Below are 20,434 nucleotides of genomic sequence, written 5' to 3'. Positions count from 1 at the left end.
ACAAGCACACTGCAGTGGCACCCTCTCCCGTGCCTTTGATTTAAGAGTTCCTCTCCCGGCCCTGACAGTAAGGCATTTCTGTCCCACAGATTATAACTCACTCTGGGCTATTATTCAGCTCCCCAGCCCTGGCCCTGCTGCAGTTAGTCCAAACATAATATCCTTCATGCATATATTATCTGTCTCCCTATTATCTGGAATCATTTCGGAATTAAATTTCAGTCCTGCAATATTGGCTTCAGGAGCGGCGCGCTTTATGGGCTAGTCAAAGGTTAGAATACCAATCAAAATAACAGTGCCGATGCAGCGAGACATTTTAATATTCCAAAACCCGGTAATTGTAAAAGGACATAATATTTTTTCCCTGATTACCCCAAAGGCAACACATGTTAACAAGGCGAGGGAAGGAGTGAAAGAAATTTCAGAGTTCAGACAGCTGTAAGACATATTTAAAGGAAAAGCCCAGGCAGGGCACTGCGCCATGGGGGCAGGGAGATGAGAAGAAAGGAGATATTCTCTCTAGCTCCAGCTGCCCCTGACTCCAAATACAGCACTGTTCCCTCCACTAGCTCTGGACTACCTCCCAAGAGCTCATCCCCAAAGGCAGATGTTGCAGAGGGTGGGATGAAAGGAGAAGGAGCTCAGGATGTGGAGTCTTGAGGCCTGGGTTCTAGTTTCAGCTCTACTATTCAGGAGCCTCCAACCCCCAAGACTGGCTCCTCTTGGCCTTCAGCATCAAATCCAGCAGCAAGCGCTCTGGGCTGCCCTCCCACTTGCCCTCTCCTTATCCCATGCCTGTGTCCCCACCTCTCCCTCATTTATACCTGGTGCTCTGTGTCCTGTTCTCTGTGCACATGTTTCTTCCCAAAGACAGCTAGAGGCCCTGATCTTCCTGGCTGCAGAGCTGGCTCCCACCAGGATACTAGCCCATAGTTGCCCACTGTCCCATGGACAACGCTCTGCACTTTGGATGATGCCAAAGACCTGGACCACAGCCCCAGTCTGATTCTGACCACTGAGTGATCCAGAAGCATCTGTCTTGATGCAAGCCCTCCCCGCTCCAAAGTAAAACAAAACACCCTGAAGGGGCCCCTAGATCTTCATGGCTCTCTTGGCTTTCATTTTTGTTTTGTTCTTCTTTTTTCCAAATTAGCTTGCAAATAGTCCCAGTCAAGAGGCTCTGCAGCTGGCACCACACAGCCACCATTCTAGACAGTCCCAGCCTCTGTCAGGCTGCTCATTGCTTGGGCAGCTTTATCCCTACAGTTCTAAAAAAGTGACCTGACCAGCAGAGTTTCAGATCTTTTCACTCCTGATGGCTTTCTAGCCAGCTCAGCCCACTCACCGGAGCCTCCAATCCACATCCTCCAACCTGCTGACCTGCCTATGGCCTCCAGCAAAGAACTTCATTAAGACCGAGAATTTATTCCTCCATAAGTCCTTAATTTATTACTGCGCTGATTGGGACTCTGAATGCTCCACGGTCAGGAAAAGTCGTACTCAATTGTAGGCACCAACTCTCCCTTCAGCAGTTTCTCCTGCTGTCCCCTCCCAGGGGAGGAGGAGACAGAAATGCTTCTTGGATGGACCCAAGAAGGTCTCCTCCTCCTTACTCCCTCTTTCACAGCTGGTCCCAACCCCACCCCCTTCAGAGCATCCAGAAATTGTAGCAGAGCATACAGCACAGATGGCAGAGGAAAAGTGGAGCAGCTCACAGCCTGGTACATCTGGGTCAGTTCAATTCTAGGTGACCCCCACCCCTAAAACTTCTGAGCATGACTGGCTGAGACCCATTTGCCAGGTCTGTCTCAGAATCCTCCTAAGGCTGCCTGCCTACTTCCTCAAAAGCCCATTCAAACAGGCCTAGGCATGAGGGAATTCCAGACCATTTGTGAGTGATGCGCACACATTTGCATGGCTTGGTCTGAATGTGCATGAATTGTATATGTATATGTGTAGGCATGCATTGGTACATGCATTTATACCTGTGTGTCCGTGCACATGCAATGGGTAAACATATATGATGTGTGCATGTGTATATCCACATATATGTATACATCCTCACATCCTCACAGAGGTCTCATCCAACCTATCTGTTTCTTGACCACTTATTTACAATAACATTCTCCTCCACCCAACCTTAGCTACCCACTCCTATGGGCACACTTTGGAAGTTGCCAACAGCCAGAACTGCCCGACCCCTGAAATCACTAATTCAGACAATCCTCCTCTCTAACCACAATCTCTTATCCTTCCATGTGGCATGCTCAACCACACCGATATACCTGTTCCTCATCTTACTGGGACCTATCTACTATTTCCGTATCCATCAGGCCCCCTGCTATCTTTTCTTCCCTCAATATCCAGCTTAGAGCCCATAGTCCATCTTGGCAACCAGTGTCCTGACAATATCTTCAACTCCTTTATTCCTTTCATCAACTTCTTGGGAAAATCTCGCTCTAGAAGAATCTAAATGTCTGCTTTCTGCATGCCCACAGCCAGGCAGCTGAGCTCTGCTAAAGAAAAGTCATACAACTCAACAGAGTGGTTCCACCACGAATAAATGTCCCCAACCTCAACTGGACCCTCAACACTGCCTAGAAATCCTACTCCACTTCTCAAGTCAGCTCACATGTCTATTCTTTACTAAAACCATAGCAAACCTTTTCTGCTTTCTGCAAACCTTTCCAGCCCTCCCCTATTAGTTAGCAGCAAATGACTCATCTCCTATTTCATAGAGAAAAATAAAAGGCATCAGATGGGAACTGCTTCAACTTGCCATCATCAAATCTCCAAGCCTACCTGCATCTATCTGTTTTCATCTTCTCCTTCCCCATCACAAGGGAAGAGGGGACCTTCCTCCTGAAGACAGCTGATTTCAAGAACTTGGGGTTCCATCCTATCTCTTCTCACCTTCTCAGAGACCTCTCTCTCTTTTCTATATTTTCATCTTTTCTTCTCTAAAGTGCCTACAAACAAACACATACGTCTTCGATCTGAAAACACAAAACCTGCCTCAACCCCACACTTGCCTTACCACAGCTCTTGCCCTTTCTCTCTCCTTCAAGCCACATTTCTGAAAAAGCTAAAATTTCTCTATCTCCTCATTTACTCCCCAATTCACTCCAATTTGGCTCCTGTCCCTAGCATGTCATCAAGAGCTTTCACCAAGGCCACCAAGGTCCTGTGCTCATAGTTCTGTCTTTACACTACATGGCTCTCTCTGAGCCGACCAGTCCTCTTCTTCTGAAGACACTTTCTTTCCTTGGTTTCTGTGACACCATGATTTCTGGTCTACCTCTTCTTCTACCACTCTTTTACTCTTTCTCTTTTTTACTCTGTTTACTCTCTTTAACACGAAGAGTTAGGCAAAACTAAATTTCAGTTCTAGCTCTGCCATGTACCACTGTAAGACATCAAGCAAGTTTCATCACCATTCTGTGCCTCAGTTTTCTCAACCTCAAAATGCAAAAAACTGGGGCTGGCCCCATGGCCGAGTGGTTAAGTTTGCGTGCTCTGCTTCAGCCACCCAGGGTTTCACCGGTTCGGATCCTGGGCGAAGACATGTCACCGTGCGTCAGGCCATGCTGAGACAGCGTCCCGCATAGCACAAGCAGAAGAACCTACAACTAGAATATACAACTATGTACTGGGGTGCTTTGGAGAGAAGAAAAAAAAAAAAGAAGATTGGCAACAGATGTTAGCTCAGGTGCCAATCTTCAAAAAAAAATGCAAAAAATAATAGTAACTACTGTATAGTGTTGTTGTGAGCATTATATAATGTAGGTATGGTAGCACTGCATCTACCACAACACCGTCCATTACAAATATAATGTGAGCCATATAAGCAATTTATGAATTGAATGTCCAGTTCAAGTAAAAAGAAACAGATGAAATTAATTTTGATAATGTTATTTAATTTAGTATAGCCAAAAGTTATCATTTCAACATGTAATCAATATAAAAAGTTATTAATGAAGTGTTTTGTATTTTTTCATACTAAGTGTGTAATTTAAACTTACAAATACAGCTCAATTCAGATGCTAAATCTTCGCCAGAAATGTATATATATATATATTTTTTTTTTGCAGGGGAAGAGTTGGCCTAAGCTACCATCTGTTGCCAATCTTCCTCCTTTTTTCTTCTTCCTCTCCCCAAAGCCCCAGTACATAACTGTGTATACTTGTAAGTTCTTCTGGTTCTTCTATGTGAGCCGCCACCACAGCCTGGCTACTGACAGACAAGTGGTGTAGTTCTGCACCTGGGAACCAGACCTGGGCCACCAAAGCGGAGCATGCCGAACTTTAACTGCTAGGCCATCAAGGCTTGCTCTTCATCAGAAATATTTGATCTATAGTTAGATTTTAAATAGTTAACAGCTGAAAATGTAGATTCACCACCCAGATTGTTCTAAATATACTTAAAAGTTCTTCAAGAAAGTTTTTAATTTAATTTAAATTAATTTAAATTAAATTAAAAATTTGTTCCTCAGTCATACCAGCCACATTTGAAGTGATCTATTGCCAGAAGTGGCTAGCAGCAACTATACTGGACAACATGGGTCTAGCATACAAAATGCATTAAATAAGAACTATTATTATTACTATTATTGACCACTCCTCCTTCTCTATTTCTGACTCTTCCTCTTCTATCTATCAAATGTTGGTGTTACTCAGTGTTCCGTCCTAGGCTCTCTTTTCTTCTCATCCTATACACTCTACTCCCAGGGCTTCAATTATTATTCGCATACCAATAACTCCCCAAAATCTGTATCTCTTATCTAGACCTTAGCCCTGAACTCCAGATCTATATATTCAACTATCTCCACAATAGCTTCACAAGAATGTCTCAAAGGCATCTAAACTCAACATGTCCCACACTGAGTTCATCTTCTCTTCCAATCCCAAAACTTCTCCTTCTTCCATTATCTCAGTAAATTCATTCCAGTTCACCCTGTTGCTCAATCATACACCTCAAAGTCATCATGGTCTCTTCCTTCATCCTCAACTCTAACAGCCAATCAATTAGCATTTCTTGTCTATTGTACAGTCAGTTCTGCTATAACACTTGTTTTGAAAGAGCAGATCTGTTCCAATGCAATTGATGTATTAGGGAATGTTTTAGCAACTCACAATAATGAGAATTTCACATTTGTCTATGTGCGATTTGGTCCATAAGAAATACTAGATAAACATAGGAAACTATACCCAGCTGAACAGAGCTGTATAAGAATACACAAAATGCACACATGCAGACACCTCAAACATACCAGCTATCTAGATCACCACATGTGTTATAAGCCACATCCATCTGGTTGCAACTTTCCATCTGATTTCAAAGAATGCTCCTTCGACCACTTCACAATAATCCACAAGCTGCAAGCATTCTCATGCCCATTTCTACAAGCAAGCTTCAGATGTTTTTCAAGGTAAAGTGCCATATGTATTGTAGTATTTATATATTTCTTAATAATTTAACATGTGTAAAATTATGCTACCATTTTTATTAGATTCCTATCTTTTTTACGTGTCTCTGACAAAGTTTTTGAGTATTGTGCTCCTAACCCCATTTTTATTGCACAACTTTCCATAGCATGGTGATTTTTAGGAAGGTATATGTTACATTACAGCTGAACAGACTGCACCATTTAACCCTCTAGAATCAGTACATTTCTCTACATTTCCACTGCTATCAGTTTAATCCCAGTACCCATCATCTTTTACCTGGACTACAGCAAAGGTCTAATTCTGTGGTTCTCAACCACAGACAATACCTCCCCACTCCACTCTCGTCTAGGCCACTGGAAATGTATGTGTATGTTGGGGGAGGGGACATTTTTGGTTGTCACAATGACTTGGAGAGAGGCATTATTGGCATTTGATGAACAGGGGCCAGGGATGCTACAAATTCCGCACTTTTGCCCACACAATGATTTGTCCCACCCCAACATGCCAATTGCAGCCCCATTAGGAAAAACCAGTACTGGTCCCCTGTATCTACTCTTAGGCCTCTCTTCACTGCAGCCAGAGAGAGCTTTTTCAAACTTCAAATCAGATGATGCCTCCCCTATGTTTAGTACCCTTCGATAGCTTCCCCTTACCTGAAGGATAAAAATCAAAATCTAAAGTGTGGCCTACAAGCTCCTCCTCCCCCCTAGTTTCATCTCATGCCACCCTTCTCTCTTCACTACATTCACTATGCTTCAGGCAGTCATTCATTCAACAAAGAATGATTAAACATCTACCGTGTGCCAGGAACTAGTCAAAGTGATGGGGCAGAACAGTGAACAAAAGAGACAGAAATCCTCTGCTCTCATGGAACTTACATTTAGTTTTGTGAAGCTGCCTGGCTTCTCCTTACCTCAGGGCCTTGCCACATGCTGTCTCTTCTGATTAGTCAATTCCTACTCAGCCAGTTCAGATCTCAGCTTAGATGCCCTTCATCAAAAAACCATTCTCTGACCACACCCCACTAAGTCAGGTCGCCTTTATGAAATGATCCCATGACTCTGAACTTTTTAGTGTTAGAACACAATTGTAATTATTTGTTTAATATCCATCTTTTCTGTTTTATCTTCAGAGCCTAGCACAGTAACTGGAACACAGAAGGCACTCAAGAATATTTATTGATGAAGATGTGTATGTTTATATATGTGCATGTGTCTTTACACTTTATGAATATGTATGTATAAACACATTTGTGTCTGTGTATGTTTCCATGTATTTCTGCAAACGACTATGTGAATATGTGCATACGCATGTATGCACATATGGATATATACATATAATTTTGAGTATGCCCACTTGGGTGTATTCATTTACATGAGTACACATGTGTCTATTTATGTGTATGTGTGTGTGTGTGTGTTCGTTCTTCTGGCCCCTCAGTGACAGCTCTGACCTCCTGGAAGGAGCTGGGAGCAGGGCCCCAAGTCCTCTCTAAGCTGACAGTTCAATAAGAGTATAAGATCATTCAATGACACTCCAAATGTCAGCAAACACTGGCTTGCTCCACACTGCTACAGGGGAAGTAGGTGGAGGCGGGAGAAGTAGAAACCTGGCCATAGAAAAGTTGCTCTTCCCTGATGCAACCCACACAATTTCTGGACAGGAGAGGGCAGCTGAAAGACAATATTATGTCTCTTCTCAGACTGGAGGCCTTAGGAAATGGGGATGGTGAATTCAGTCCCAGTAGCTCGTTCACTAGGCAGGTCTATGTGGCCAAGCAGACCAGGACCCTCCCCACTTTTTTCATGCGGCAAAGCTCTGCTAGGGGAGTGGAGGAGAGAAGGAAGGGAAGTGGGGAGGACAAAGTAATGATCAAGGACAAGAGCAGACCCTGTAGACAGTCATGGCCTGGGTCACACATGGGAAAAGAGAGCATGGAATAAGGCTCTTGCATAATACTCCTGCAACCTTGGTAATGAACTACTTGGCTACTTTTTTTTTTTTGCTCAGGAAGATTCAGCCTGAGCTAAGATCTGTTGCCAATCTTCCTCTATTCTGTATATAGGTTGCTGCCACAGCATGGCCGCTGACAAGTCCACGCCCAGGAACCGAACACGCATCACTGAAGCAGAGCACATGGAACTTAACCATTAGGCCACTGGGTTGGCCCCTTATATTTACTTTTTTAAGGGAGTAAGAATCTTTGTGCAGCCTGCACTAACTCATGCAGTATAAAGGTCAGAAAGATCACAATGCCTCTGGACCTCCAGGGCCCTGCAGCCTCCCTGTCTTGAATGGCTGCTGGCAAGGACTAAGCTAAAGTCTGGAATTAACTCATCTCTCCTGCTGGGTCTTCAAGCACAGCTGGAATACGCTGTGGCTGGAGGGCAGAGGAAAAGGGGTTAGACCCCTTGTTTTTCCTAGACCTGCTCAGGTTACCTCTCAAGAGGCAAAATCACAAGGCCAAGTGGGAAGTGAGTCCTCAGTTTCCCCTTGTACCCACCCCTCCTCTACAGCTCAGCACAGTCTGGCAAAGAACCAAGCTGAACAGGCCCAGGACAGCCCACCTCCACCCCCCGTAGCACCAAGGTAGCCCTGAGTGGCAATGCTACCACACGGGTCGGCTCCTTTCCTGCCAAGGGACCTAGAGGCAGGGAGCGATCCACACACCAAAAAGTCTAGTGAACTTCACAGAGCAATTGTTCATGGTCAGCGCCCGCCTCGCCTGGCCGGGCCTTCACATTGCATTTGCCAAGGCCAGCAAGCAGCCTCAGATGCACTCTGACAGCTGCCACGCCGTCTTCCAGGAGCATGGGCCCAGCCACACCCGCTCACATAGCCCTGCCAAGCCCCACATGAGAGAGTCTCTATGGAGCCAGCTCTTAAAGATCAGCCAGCCAGCTAGCAATTATTTGCTGAGCACATACTCTGTACCTAGCCCTGATCTGGCCACCAGGTACACAGAGAGAAACCGGAATCAGTCTCTGTGCTCCAGATGGACATGTCTGCAAGGAAACACATGACTCAATTTCAACACTCTAAGATCACTGATATCCAAAGTGTCAAGAAGCCTAAAGACAAGAGACTGACAGCTGAGCTTCTCAGCAGAGGTGACACCTGAGCTGAATCTTCAAGGAGAGGGAATACGCCTGATGAAGATGACTGGGGGACATTTAAGACAGAGGTAAGGCCACAGGCCTGAAGGTAGGACAGAGCCTGGCCTCCTCAGCCAAAGATGGTTGGTAGCAAGTAGCTGTTGCTCAGGTGCCCAGGTGATCAGTGGGAGAAAGTGGGTAGGGGTCAAAGTATAGACAAGCCAGAGTGCAAAGGACCTGCACACCAGGGCAGAGTAAAGGAGTTCACAAACGGTGCCACAGAGAATGGCTGCCCTGAGACCTACGAACGAAGTCCAAGGTCACTCTCTTCCACTGCTCCTCCACATTCAGGCTTAGCTCCAGCCCAGACACACCAAAAGCATGCTGCTTCCCCTGCCTAGAAAGCCTTCTCTCCTCCTCATATCTACATCCTGCCTCCCTTGAATGCCCAGCTCAAGACCCAAATCCTCACAATACCTAGCCTGACCCTCCAATGGCCTCTCTTCTCTGAGCCCCCTGGGAGACACGACCCTGACCCTGGTATGTTCTTCTTTCTCTGAGCTTCCTGGCAGTCACTAAGCTGACTGGTGGCATGAGGTTCCTGAGGCTGCCCCAGGACTGTTGCCCATCGATCAGAAGGATTTATGGGGGTGAGTGTCCCTCAGAGGACTGGGCCTCCTGGAGCAGGGATCCCACCAGAGAGGGATCTGGGGACTCTATTCCTACACCCTCTTCCTTCTCCTTCCCTAGGAAGTACAGCACACACGAGGAAAGTACAGTTTCCTGGGTGATTCATTCTCTGCCAGGGTTCACTTTCCTAGCTACCCGAGTCCCTCCTGGCCCACAGGTGCTCAGTGCTGCCATAGTGCCAGTCTCCTCCCTCGCACAAAGGGAACTGGCTCTAGTTTTCATGGCCCCTCCTCACATAAGCAAGGCTTTGCTGGAGCTGGGCAGGACCAAAGCCAGCCTGACCAACTCTACCTCCCAACCAGAGGGAGATATGAGGGCCGGTCAGGAGGGTCAGAGGACACACTCGTGATCATATCAAAAGAGGACACTTTACCAGAGGCTCTGTTAGCACCACATCTCTCCTACATGCAAGCAGCTCAGCCCAGAGATTCAGCTCTGAGCAAGAATCCTGGAAAGTTTCCTTAACTAGGACTTCTCTGCACATCCGGGAGACACCAAGTAGGGCAGTGTCATACTCCACCCAGCAGCCTGGTCCCCAAGCAGCTCCCCGCTCCCAGAAATAACCACAACCTTCTAGTGCACGTTAGCTAGGGAAGAGGAAGGAGGGGTACTGAGAAAAGAGAAGAATAAAAAGAAAAGGAAAGAGATGAGAGCAACAAAAAGAGAACAGAGATGAGAAATGAAAGCGAAGGAGGTGAAACATGAGGCACAGGAGAACCAGAAGAAGCACTCACGTGCGGCCCAGACACAGTACCTTTTTCAGATTAATCCACTGCTTGAAGTAATCCGCCACTGGCAAGCCCAAGTACTGGCACTGCCCTGGGAGCCTACAAGAAAGGGAAGAGAGAACAAGTTGGGCACACTCATGTCCCCGGGATGGTGCCTTAAGCTAGGAAACCCAACAAAGTCTATAGAGCATCTAGACCTCAAAAGGTCAACCCATTCATTAGCCATGGGTCCCACTCTACCCAAGAAAGGCACCCCACCTCCAGCACCCAGGACAGTGGGCTCCAGATCCAGCCCTCAGATCCAAATGTGAGAACCTGGAAACTCTATTCAAAATACTATCAGCAGCTACTATTTTCTGATGTCCTACATATGCTGAGTAGCTTACTTACATTTTCACATTATTCTTCAGAGCGATGCTGTGAGGTAGGTACTGTTGCCAACATTTTACAGATGAGAAAATGAGATTCAGAGGGGTTACCTAAGGTCCCACAGCTAAAAAACGATAGTGCCACGGACTGAACCCAGGTCTGTCTCACTCCAAAGACTATGTTCTTTCCAATGCACCAGGTGGTTGTTGTTGTTTTGTTACAGCAGAGAGGCAGAGATGTAAGGCAGGAGGAGAGAGAGAAAGAGCACATGATTTAGAGATAGCTGGCCAGGGACTTCAGCTCACATTTAAGTCTCTAGCTATAGGCTTTCTGCAGATAGAGAAGAGGCCATGCAAAGGGATAAGAAGATGTCAGAATTTAAACCGAGTCTGTTCTTGTCTTTTCTTTAAATTAGAATTTATAAACTGTCTTCCCTTTTTGCTGATGATGTCATTTTACCCACACAAATCCATTTGCCCAAACATTTACTGATGTTTAATAAGAGGCACTTAGGACTCAAAAAGTAAGGCTTAACTCCTGCCCATAAGGGGCTCACAGTTTGCTAGATGGAATTGACAATAAAAGAAATAGACAAAAAGCTTTAAGATAGAACACTGGGGTACATGGAAGGATGGAGAAAGATACTAGAAATATCAGCTGGGGAAGATCAAAGAGTTTTCTTGCTAAGGGGAGCTTGGCCACAGGCAATGGAGAACCTCTGAAGAGTTGTGATTTACAAAGATTGTTCTGGGGCAACAAAAACAACACACTAAAAAAGCTGGGTAGCAACCAGGAGACTAGACAATAGCCATAGAGATTGCAAGCAAGCAACAGATATAAGAGATGTAAAGGAGGACTTGGTGACTGAGTGGGATATGGGGCCCAATGAGAGAAAGCAGTAGAACCCAATTAAAAGCTGTGTAGGTTGAGTAGCTTCATGCTACTCACTGAGAAAAGATACAAAGGAGCCTCGGGCATAGAGAGCATACTTGACATCGAGAGCAGACCAGCGTTTGGTCAATTTTATTGTCATTTTAGAATTCTCTACATACAGTGTATCCCCGTTCTGCCCAAACCAGGGTGGACTGCTCCTGCTGCCTCACCCCTAGGTCACCACCGGAAGGAGGCATGAGTTTGGGATGCAGTTTTAGGATATGCCTGGCACATGGTAAGCACTCAACCTCTGCTGAGTTTGAGGTGCCTAGGAGACACTGGGCAGTGGGATGATGAGGCAGCTGGATGTCCAGGTTGAGGAGAGATCTTGATGGGAGACATAAATTGCTGAATCATTAACGTAATTTCTGTAAAATTAAAGCCATTAGAGTTCATAAGATCACCCAGGACGAGTATGGAATGAGATGAGCAGAGCTCAAGCTAATGTTTCAAAAGTTTTATTGAGCTAAAATGAAACCAGGCCACTCCTACCAGACCATCACCACACACAAGGAGCTCACTACTTCACACAGCAGTCAGCTCTAATTTTGAACTCCTTCAATTCTTAGAACATCCTTCCTTAATACTAAACTAAAACCTGTCTCCTTGTAACTTTCACCCATGAGTCTGAGGTAAGTCTTTAGAAACTACAAAGAATGAGATTTCCATCTCTTCCTTGCAGAACCCTCCAAAATCTGAGAGCCCAGGAAGTTTCCCCCAGAGTTCCCTTTTCCAGGTCATATACTCTCAACTCCTTCAAGAATTCTGCAGGAGATAATGTACCATGAGTCCAGACTCACCTAATCCACCCCCATTCCCAAGAGGCAGGGCTCCTAGACCATTTTCTGGGTATCACATACCCAAGGTCACACATGCTCTTTTGACCCCAATTCACATCACCTGTGGTCAATCTAAACTAGGTACCAAGTTTCTCCTTTCTAGAATATATATAACTGACTTTTGAGCTTACAATGCAGGTCACTAGTGTCAAAAGCCATAAGGTGGTCAAGCAAGATGAGAGCTGAGAAAAACCCGATGAATTTGGCATCAGTGGACCGGTGGGGGCAGAAGGCAGCATACAACGTGTTGAACAATGAGTAAGAGAAAAGAAATTGATGTTCATTGCAGCATTATTTACAATAGCCAAGACGTGGAAGCAACCTAAGTGCCCATCAACTGATGATTGGATAAAGAAGATATGATATATATATATATACACATACAATGGAATACTACTCAGCTATAAAAAGGAATAAAATCGTCCCATTCACAACAACATGGATGGACCTTGAGGGAATTAGGTTAAGTGAAATAAGCCAGATAGAGAAGGACAATCTCTGTATGACTCCACTCACATGAGGAATTTAAACATGTGGACAAAGAGAACAGATTAGTGGCTACCAGGGGAAAGGGGGGTGTGGGGGGTGGGCACAAAGGGTGAAGGGGTGCACCTACAACACGACTGACAAACAATAATGTACAACTGAAATTTCACAAGATTGTAAACTATCATAAACTCAATAAAAATTAAATTTAAAAAAAAAGAGAGAGAGAAAAGAAAGTGGAGATCACAAGTGCAAACTCCCTTTTTAGGAAGTTTGGGAATGAGACTCCAGTTGAGATGACTGGTTCCACCCCAGAAAGTTTCAGGGCAGTCTAGCCTTCCTTCCATCACTCTTCACTTATTTGACAGACACTAATAGGAAGTTGATCCCCATGTTTCAGGCAGTATAGTAAAGACTTACTTTTCTAAGACCTGAGATAGCGTTCCTGAGTGGAAGATTCCTCTCAAACACTCTGGTGGCATAGTGACATTAACCACAACCAGCCAATTTCCTGGAAGGGAAATTCTGGCTGAGGCCAAGATGGTGAAGGGCTACCTAGGTAGGATGTCCCATTGTGGGAGCCAAGGATCAAGAACATAAGGAAATTAGGCAAGTTTTGAAGGACAAAAGCTATCCTTAGGAGCTGGAATGTGGTTGTCGAAGAAGCAGAATTGTGATGTTTGGATAATTTTCTCATTTCCTTCACTTTTTCTGTCACGTTTCTTATCCTTGGTATTTGTGAAAATGCTTGCTTAGGTCAGCTATTTTTGAAAAATCACATTAAGGCCTGTGAGTGAAGGGCCACCAGAAGCAGCAGAATCTACAAAGAAACAGGTCAGGGGACTGGCCAGCAAAAGGCAGGGCTCCTGGGCCACCTATCATATTCTCTTAGCCAACCCCAGCATCCCTGATTCTTTTAGTTGACACAGGTCAGGAGTCCTACTGGCTGTGGCTACCCAGGGGAGGGAAGGGCTCCCTTTTGAGCAGGATTTCAAAGGCAGACATCAGCTGTGGACATTTCTACTCAGGTAAGAAGGGTCTAATTCAGTAGGGTCCCGCCTGCTCCTCTGGGAGGAGGACCTATACCAAACGGGCTGCATGGAGGAAGACTAGAGAAATTGTCAGGCTGGATACACAGCCTCAGAATCAGCTCAGCAGCCACCCTGATGGGTGCCTGTCCCCATAGCTGACTGAAGCAGAGGGGGCGGGACTCCAACCCTCACTCGGGACTCCAGTCACTTGCAGGCACACATGCAGTTTGCAGACTCACAGGCATTTGGGCTGTTGACTCCTGCAGCCTGTGGGTGGTCCTAGTCTTATGATGCCAATACACAGCAGTATAGATGTAGCAGGGCCCAGGCCCATCTTCATAAGACACAGAGAGCCAAACTCCCGGGTGCTTTATGGGAAGACAGTTACTCCCTTCTCTGACAAAATCCTACCCCAGCTTAGAGAGCACCAAGAGAAACCCCGTGAGAAAGGTGGATTAGAGCAGTTGTCATCTCCTACATAAAAGGGGAAACTGACACCCAGAAAAGAAAAAGGATTTGCTTGATTATATAACAAGCCAAGGGCAGAACTAGAAACGGATCTGAGTCTTCTGACCACATAAGGCATCAGTCGTACAGATGTACTTAGAGTTCTTTACAGTCCCTGGGATGGCAAGGTCTGGGGCCTTGGAGAGGCAGGAAACATGGCAGTCACCATTCAAGGTCCCAACTGGGTCCAAGGTTCTTAGGAGCCTAAGGCTAGGGTCAATGGTTACCCGTGGGTACATGGTTCTACCAGGGTGGAGAGGAAAAGGGCAGAAGTCCCGCTGACACAAGGGATCTGAATGCTGTGAGTTCCCACCAGACAGTGATCCCAAGAAAAGAGCCACTGGCAGTGGGCCCTGGACTAGCCTGCGGGCATGAACGTGCAGGCAGGTTTATGGTGCCCAGGTCTCCATGCAGCTGGAATCACTGGGCACAAAGCTCCTCAACTGCCCAAACATCATCTGGCCATGCTTATTACTGTTGCCCAATGAAATTTTATGCACCAAGTCCACAGGTGTGACTTCCCCTTCTTTATGAGGGTCGGAATGACATCACTGATGGCCAATAGAAAAAAGCCAATTATGTCCAGGCCGTAAAAAAGAATGGGATTTTTTTCAACCAAATCAAAACTTCCTTCAGCTTCATGAATGCAGTGGGCTCCCTTTAAGGAAGGGCCTCCCAGTCCTGCCTGTGGCTCTAAAGTAAGGGATATGGTCGCTTTCCAAATACTGTGGGGCCTAGGGCCAGCAAGGGGCTCTGCCTTTGGCATTTACCATGTGGCCCGGCTCTTACCACACTGGCCCTCCAGGATCATCAGAACAGATCATCAAACCCTACCCTCAGACACCTGACTAGTTCCTCACTACTCCATCCAGGGGGAAGTTAGAAAAGACGGGGTTCTCCTCAAGCTCCCTTATTACTCCTTTTGGATAATAAAAAAGAAAGCAGAGAGCTCTCCCCTGCTTACAAAGAAGAGAACAGTATGGGAGGAACATGGGCGCAAGAAACCACCCCTCCAACAAGTGAACAGCCCAAAGCAAAAGGAGCCTGGCCTTCCCCACCCACCCCTCATCCAGCCCCACCACCTGCAGCCCAGAGCTTGGGCTGGGCCCAGACAGCCCTGATGGCAAACAGGTGTGACTAGCTCAGCGCCAGCCAAGGCAGGAGACTGGCTCATTAAGGAACACCACCCTCGCTAATGGGTACAGGCAGGATGAAGCCATTGTGAGCAGGAGCTCAGCTTTGAAGATTGGGTGAGGCAGAGCTGGGAGGCTCTGCTAGAACTGCTAGGCTTGAGTCAGAGGCCAGCAGCATCCATGGAGGTCTGACAGACAGACTGGCAGACACCAACAGCCAGGACCAGCAGGAGAGCAGGCACTAGCGCTGGAAAGGGTCATTGGACGCCATTCCTTCTGTGCTTCTCTCTCTGCAAGTCTTAGGGACAATCCCAAATCAGGAAGATGCATGCCACTCTCACTTTTAGCAGACTCAAGCCCTTAAAGAGGAGAAGGCATATTTGACCCATTTATGCCTCTCTGGAAAGGCTGTGGGACTTGGATCTTGGAGTGATGTAGGCTGTCAGTCCTGACAGGTGTCCAAAAGCTTTAGGACATGCACATACTGCTCATCTACAGGAGCAAACTATTTTGGTCCATCTGAGATGTAGAAGAAGGGCAGTGTTGAGGAGCAAAGGTGAAGAACAGGGAGAAAGCCTCTGTCTTCTTCAAAGCCACAGTTGGACCATGGAAGCACGGAAGGCCCAGCCTGGAGAAGGAGTAGGCCAGCAGACCCAGTCAACCAGCCAGATGGAAGCTCCTGCCAAGGGGATATCTATGAGGGATGGGCAGGGCTTGTTTCCATGAGGGTTCCAAACTTGTTCAGTCAGATATGAGCATTCCCGCAGAATGTTGTTGCTGGCTGTCCTGCATCTCAGAACCGCCACATTTGCTAGGCTTCTCTCCAAGTCCCAAGGCTGAGACTCAGGCAAGGTCTCATTCCCACCAGGTCCCATCTGGGAGTTCTACCTAGTCAGAGCCTCCACAGTCAGCATCCAGCACAGGCAGGCTGCCTCAGCCAAGGCAGCACTTAGCTGGGGACAGAGCTCTTTGTCTCTCCTGTTTCCATTTTCCCACCCAGAGGAGATAAACAGACCCTGGGTGATAAACGGCCCGCCTTTCATGATCACTTTTCCTCAAGTTGAGGAGAGTAGCTGGTGATGGATGGGCTGGAATTTGGTTATCAGGAAGGGCTGTCAGCCAGAGGTGCCTATCTCCTCCCCCACTACGCAGGGCATCATTACACTGTGGCATCGAGGTAAAATATGAGCAAGGGGAGGGAAGGAAGAAAGAGAGGAAGGCTGGGCTTCCACACGGAGCAAATTGAGCAACAATGAGAGCAGGACGTTAGTTATCTGTCCGTGACACCTTTTATCTCCGCGCAAATTGGTCCTTCCTCCCCCACTGCATCCTCTTATACAAACAGAGGCAGGCACAATGTGTCACTACTGCAATAGCGTAGCAATTTAACCCGAATTAGTGAGGGGGTCAGGCTAGGAAATAGGGGTTTCTCATTTCAACAGGTTCCTCAGTCTCTGCTTTGAGCCACCACATTATGGGGAGGAGGGTAGAGAGAAAGCAGACTCATAATTGAATTCACTGACTTGGCTGCTGATGTATAAAAAATTAATGCTCAAACCTCCTACTTATCAAAGCTGGTTAGTTTCCATCTCACCTGTGAGATGCACCATGGCAGAAGATACAGCCCGGGCTGCCCCCAGCAAGCCGAGCACTCACTGCTTTCAGTCAATGCAGGGATCAGCAAAGACAGGAAGGGAGAGAAAGGTGCTGCCTAGAGATAGCAGCCCCATGCCAGCAACCCCTACTAGAAGCCTAAAGGATAGAGTGTGGGGTTGGGGAAGGATGGGGGTGACGGGGGTTATAGGAGGTGATCACATGAAAGATGATGCTGAACAGTTCAAGAACACACTTCAGTCTATAGACAGAAAAGGGATTCTTGGTCTGCCCTCCACCAGAAGATGTACAGGTAAACGGGGTTGGGGAGAGGGAGACTACAGTACATTGCCCCCCCACCCCCACCCCTAGCACATGGCTCTGCTGCACTGAGAGACAACTTGGTCAAGTGACCATGTGTCCTTGGGCAAGTTACCTCACCTCCATGCTCTGCTCTGTGAAGGCTGAAGGAGCCAGCCAAGAGAAACATATTTTATAAGTAAGTGCTGATAGAAGAGATTCTGGCTATAAGGAGGTCAGCTGAGACCAAACCTGCAACAGCCTTTGGAGATGCTTCCAGGGCACCTGCATTGAGAAGACAGTGCCTCAGTCAGGAAAAGGACACTGGAGAAGCTTTGCTGAGGATGACAGGCCAAGGGGAAGTTCCAGAACAATTCAAAAGTTGGAAAAATGAATTCCAAGAAGCTCAGGGGTGAGAGGAAGAGTCATGGATGGAGAAGGCACCTTAGAACTCATTCCCCAAATCCAAAGAATCAGCAGGCAAATACCAGGGAACAAAAGCCAAAGCCCCAGTCTAGACACAAAATGGGAGAACTTTCTACCTCAATTGCCAACACATATTTATGGGTATCACGGCCCTCGAGGAGTAAAAGCCAATCAGACCTGATTCCCGTACTCATGGAGCTTCCAGACCCACCCAAAAGATAACCACAGCATGAAACATAACAATCACTCCAGGAGAGACTACTGAGAAAGGGCCATCTCATTTCCGGTGACGGGAGACCAATGCTGGGGAGCACTTACAAAGACTCAGCTTCAATCCCCTTTGCTAGAATACACACACACACACACACACCACACACACCACACACACACACACACACACACACCACACACACACACACACACACACACTCTGTCCCTCCATTCTTCCCTGCCTGCCTTCTCAGACCACTTTGCCCCTACACTTGCCCCCATCCTCTGGGACAGCTGCAGGTTACAATTCCAACTACAGGCTTCAGAAAGATGATACACTTGCTGGAGCCTGCAAAGGGTCAGGAGAGAGTACTGTTTGAAATACCAGCGTGACAGCTGGCTCCTTGTCTGTCTCTTCCTCCCCCACCCCCCTCCCCAAACTTGTCATGGTACAAGAAGTCTATAAGCAGCCCATCAGCTTTAAATATCAGTGTGCGTGAAGCAGGAGCACGAGAGCGAGGGAGCGGGAAGCAGACAGCGAGCGCCTCTGTCGCCACTGCCTGTCAGGGAACACTAATGAATTTCACCACCAGCAGCCATGCTTCAGATGGGGGGGTGAGGTGGGGGTGGGGAGTTTTCTAGGGAGAACTCTCACAATATTAAAACATCTTTTCCCAAAGCCCTGTTAATAAATGTTATTGCAAAGCAGAGAACTACGGCCCGCCACTAGAACTTCAAGGCAACAGAGGGATGGGGTAAGCCCTGAGGTCCTCCCAAACAGGAAGAGGAGTGCAAGTGTGAGCCTGGAGGGAGCCAGCTGAGGCCCGCAATTAAGAGGGTGACCATCCTCACCATACTCATCTCATAAAGGCCTTGGGGTGCCTGGTTGAGAGGACTAGGACAAAAAGGAAAGGCGTCAGGCAGGGAGAGATTACCAGCTGTGCCTGCCTGGCCAGACTTACTACCCACCCCACTTTCCATCAACCTCAGCTAACTCACTTCACAGTGAGGCCCCACGGACAAGGGCTCCAAGCCATCCTTCCAGACCTAGGGGAGGTGGGGGAGGGAACTCTGGCACCAGTCCCAAGGAAGCTACTTCTCCCGCAGATGTCAGGAACCAGACCTTCTTAGAATCTCCATTTTACAGATGACGAAATGGAGGTTAAGAGTGGTAATGTGACTTTCTCAAGATCCTACAACTAGTAAATAGGGGAGCCAGGACTCGCCCAGGTTTCTCTCAACTCTGCTCTTTCCGCAATACCATGCAGCTTCTCTGAGGAAGGGCTGATCACCCCATTGTCTCTTGTGTGTCCTCTACTGCCCTGCCCCTCCATTCCCTCCCACGGGTACACACACACCTCTAGCCTGGCATGGGCCGCAGCTGCCATGTAGCACAGGGCTGGGCTCCAGGCCAGGGTGAACCCAGCCTGGCAGAGAAAGCCCTGGGAGTAAGCCAGGCCATCACCTGGGAGTCGCCACGGCTCAGAGGGCATGGCTGCAGGCATAAGCCTTCCCTTGGGTGCCCTCTGCACTGCTCCGATCAGCAGTGTCTGATCTGGCAGCGACCCGCTGTGCAGGGGGCAAATGACATTTAATTTCCTCTTGGTTTCCCTATGGTACAGACGAAAGGCCGTCACCTGCGTCTGGGTCTGGCAGCACAGCTGGACGTGTTCCCAGACATGCCGCTCTGGAGAGTTCCCAAACAGAAACCAGAACACAGGTGGGTGCAGAGGGACGCCCCACAGGCCAGGCTACCAGTCCTCCCAGAGAAAACCAACCTCAAATCCCCACTGCCAAGCAGTTGCTTGAAGCCTCCAAAAGGCACTGGACGTGTATATAGCACCTCCCTGCTCCACTGCTTTTTGCCCACTTGCCAACTATCTCTACTCCCACATGGAGCCCACACAAATGACCACATAAAGCACACAAGTGCCACAAGCACCCCGTGGAACAGTATAACATGCACCTCCCCAGTGACACAAATACTCCATGAAATCAAATAACTTGTAACTCCCCAGCCCCTCGCTAGTGAAACAATAAGACAAGTATCCCTCCAGAGTCCCTCCCAGGGCAATTCTTCCAGGAAAAGGGCACAGTGCCCCACCTGTTGTGACTGCGCTAAGTGCTGGAACTGCCACCAGGACCTGGCCAGAGCTCTCTTTCCCAGATAGAACAGCAGACGCCTCAGCAGGGACTGGGTAGGGAGAGGAGGGTGAGCAGGGGACCAGAGGTTTCCAGGGCACTTTGGTCAGTGTTTCAGCTGATGAGCTCTTCTCTTTTTGGCCAGGGAAATCAGGAGCTCCTTAGCAGTTGGAGCTGTCTCCAAGATTCCTCGCTCATCCCCTACTTCAGTCACCACCTGGCCTGTGGCCACCTTGACCCTTTGCCTGGGCTGCCTTTGTGTGGCCTACAATGCCCTCTGGAGGCTCCATGGAGAGGCATCCTGCAAGCGTTCAGGATCTGGGACGCAGTCTGACCTCTGCTCCAATACATTCAAGGACACAGCTGTTCCCCTTACCTCCTGGCTGGTCTCCTCTGCTCTGATCCCAGCTAACTCGGACTCCTTCAAGACATGTAAGCACCTGGCCTAAAAAGAGTCACACTTCTGGGTGGGCATTAGAACAGGTAGTGGCTTGAGCTTTAATAT

The 20,434-nt window shown here is 47.6% G+C and overlaps 1 protein-coding gene across 5 annotated transcripts in view; it reads right to left on the bottom strand.

Moving 5' to 3' along the window:
- ERI3 (ERI1 exoribonuclease family member 3) overlaps positions 1–20,434 on the bottom strand; it is a 126,971-nt gene that overhangs the window by 51,252 nt on the left and 55,285 nt on the right. For all 5 annotated transcript variants that reach the window (XM_046661093.1, XM_046661089.1, XM_046661091.1 and 2 more), the window contains one exon: positions 9,987–10,059. In XM_046661093.1, coding sequence (XP_046517049.1) covers positions 9,987–10,059 — 73 coding nt within the window. The remainder of the gene's footprint in view (positions 1–9,986; positions 10,060–20,434) is intronic.

The sequence above is a fragment of the Equus quagga genome, chromosome 5, assembly GCF_021613505.1.
Source record: "Equus quagga isolate Etosha38 chromosome 5, UCLA_HA_Equagga_1.0, whole genome shotgun sequence".
NCBI classification, from domain to species: domain Eukaryota; kingdom Metazoa; phylum Chordata; class Mammalia; order Perissodactyla; family Equidae; genus Equus; species Equus quagga.
This window is presented reverse-complemented; position numbering and strand designations above follow the sequence as displayed.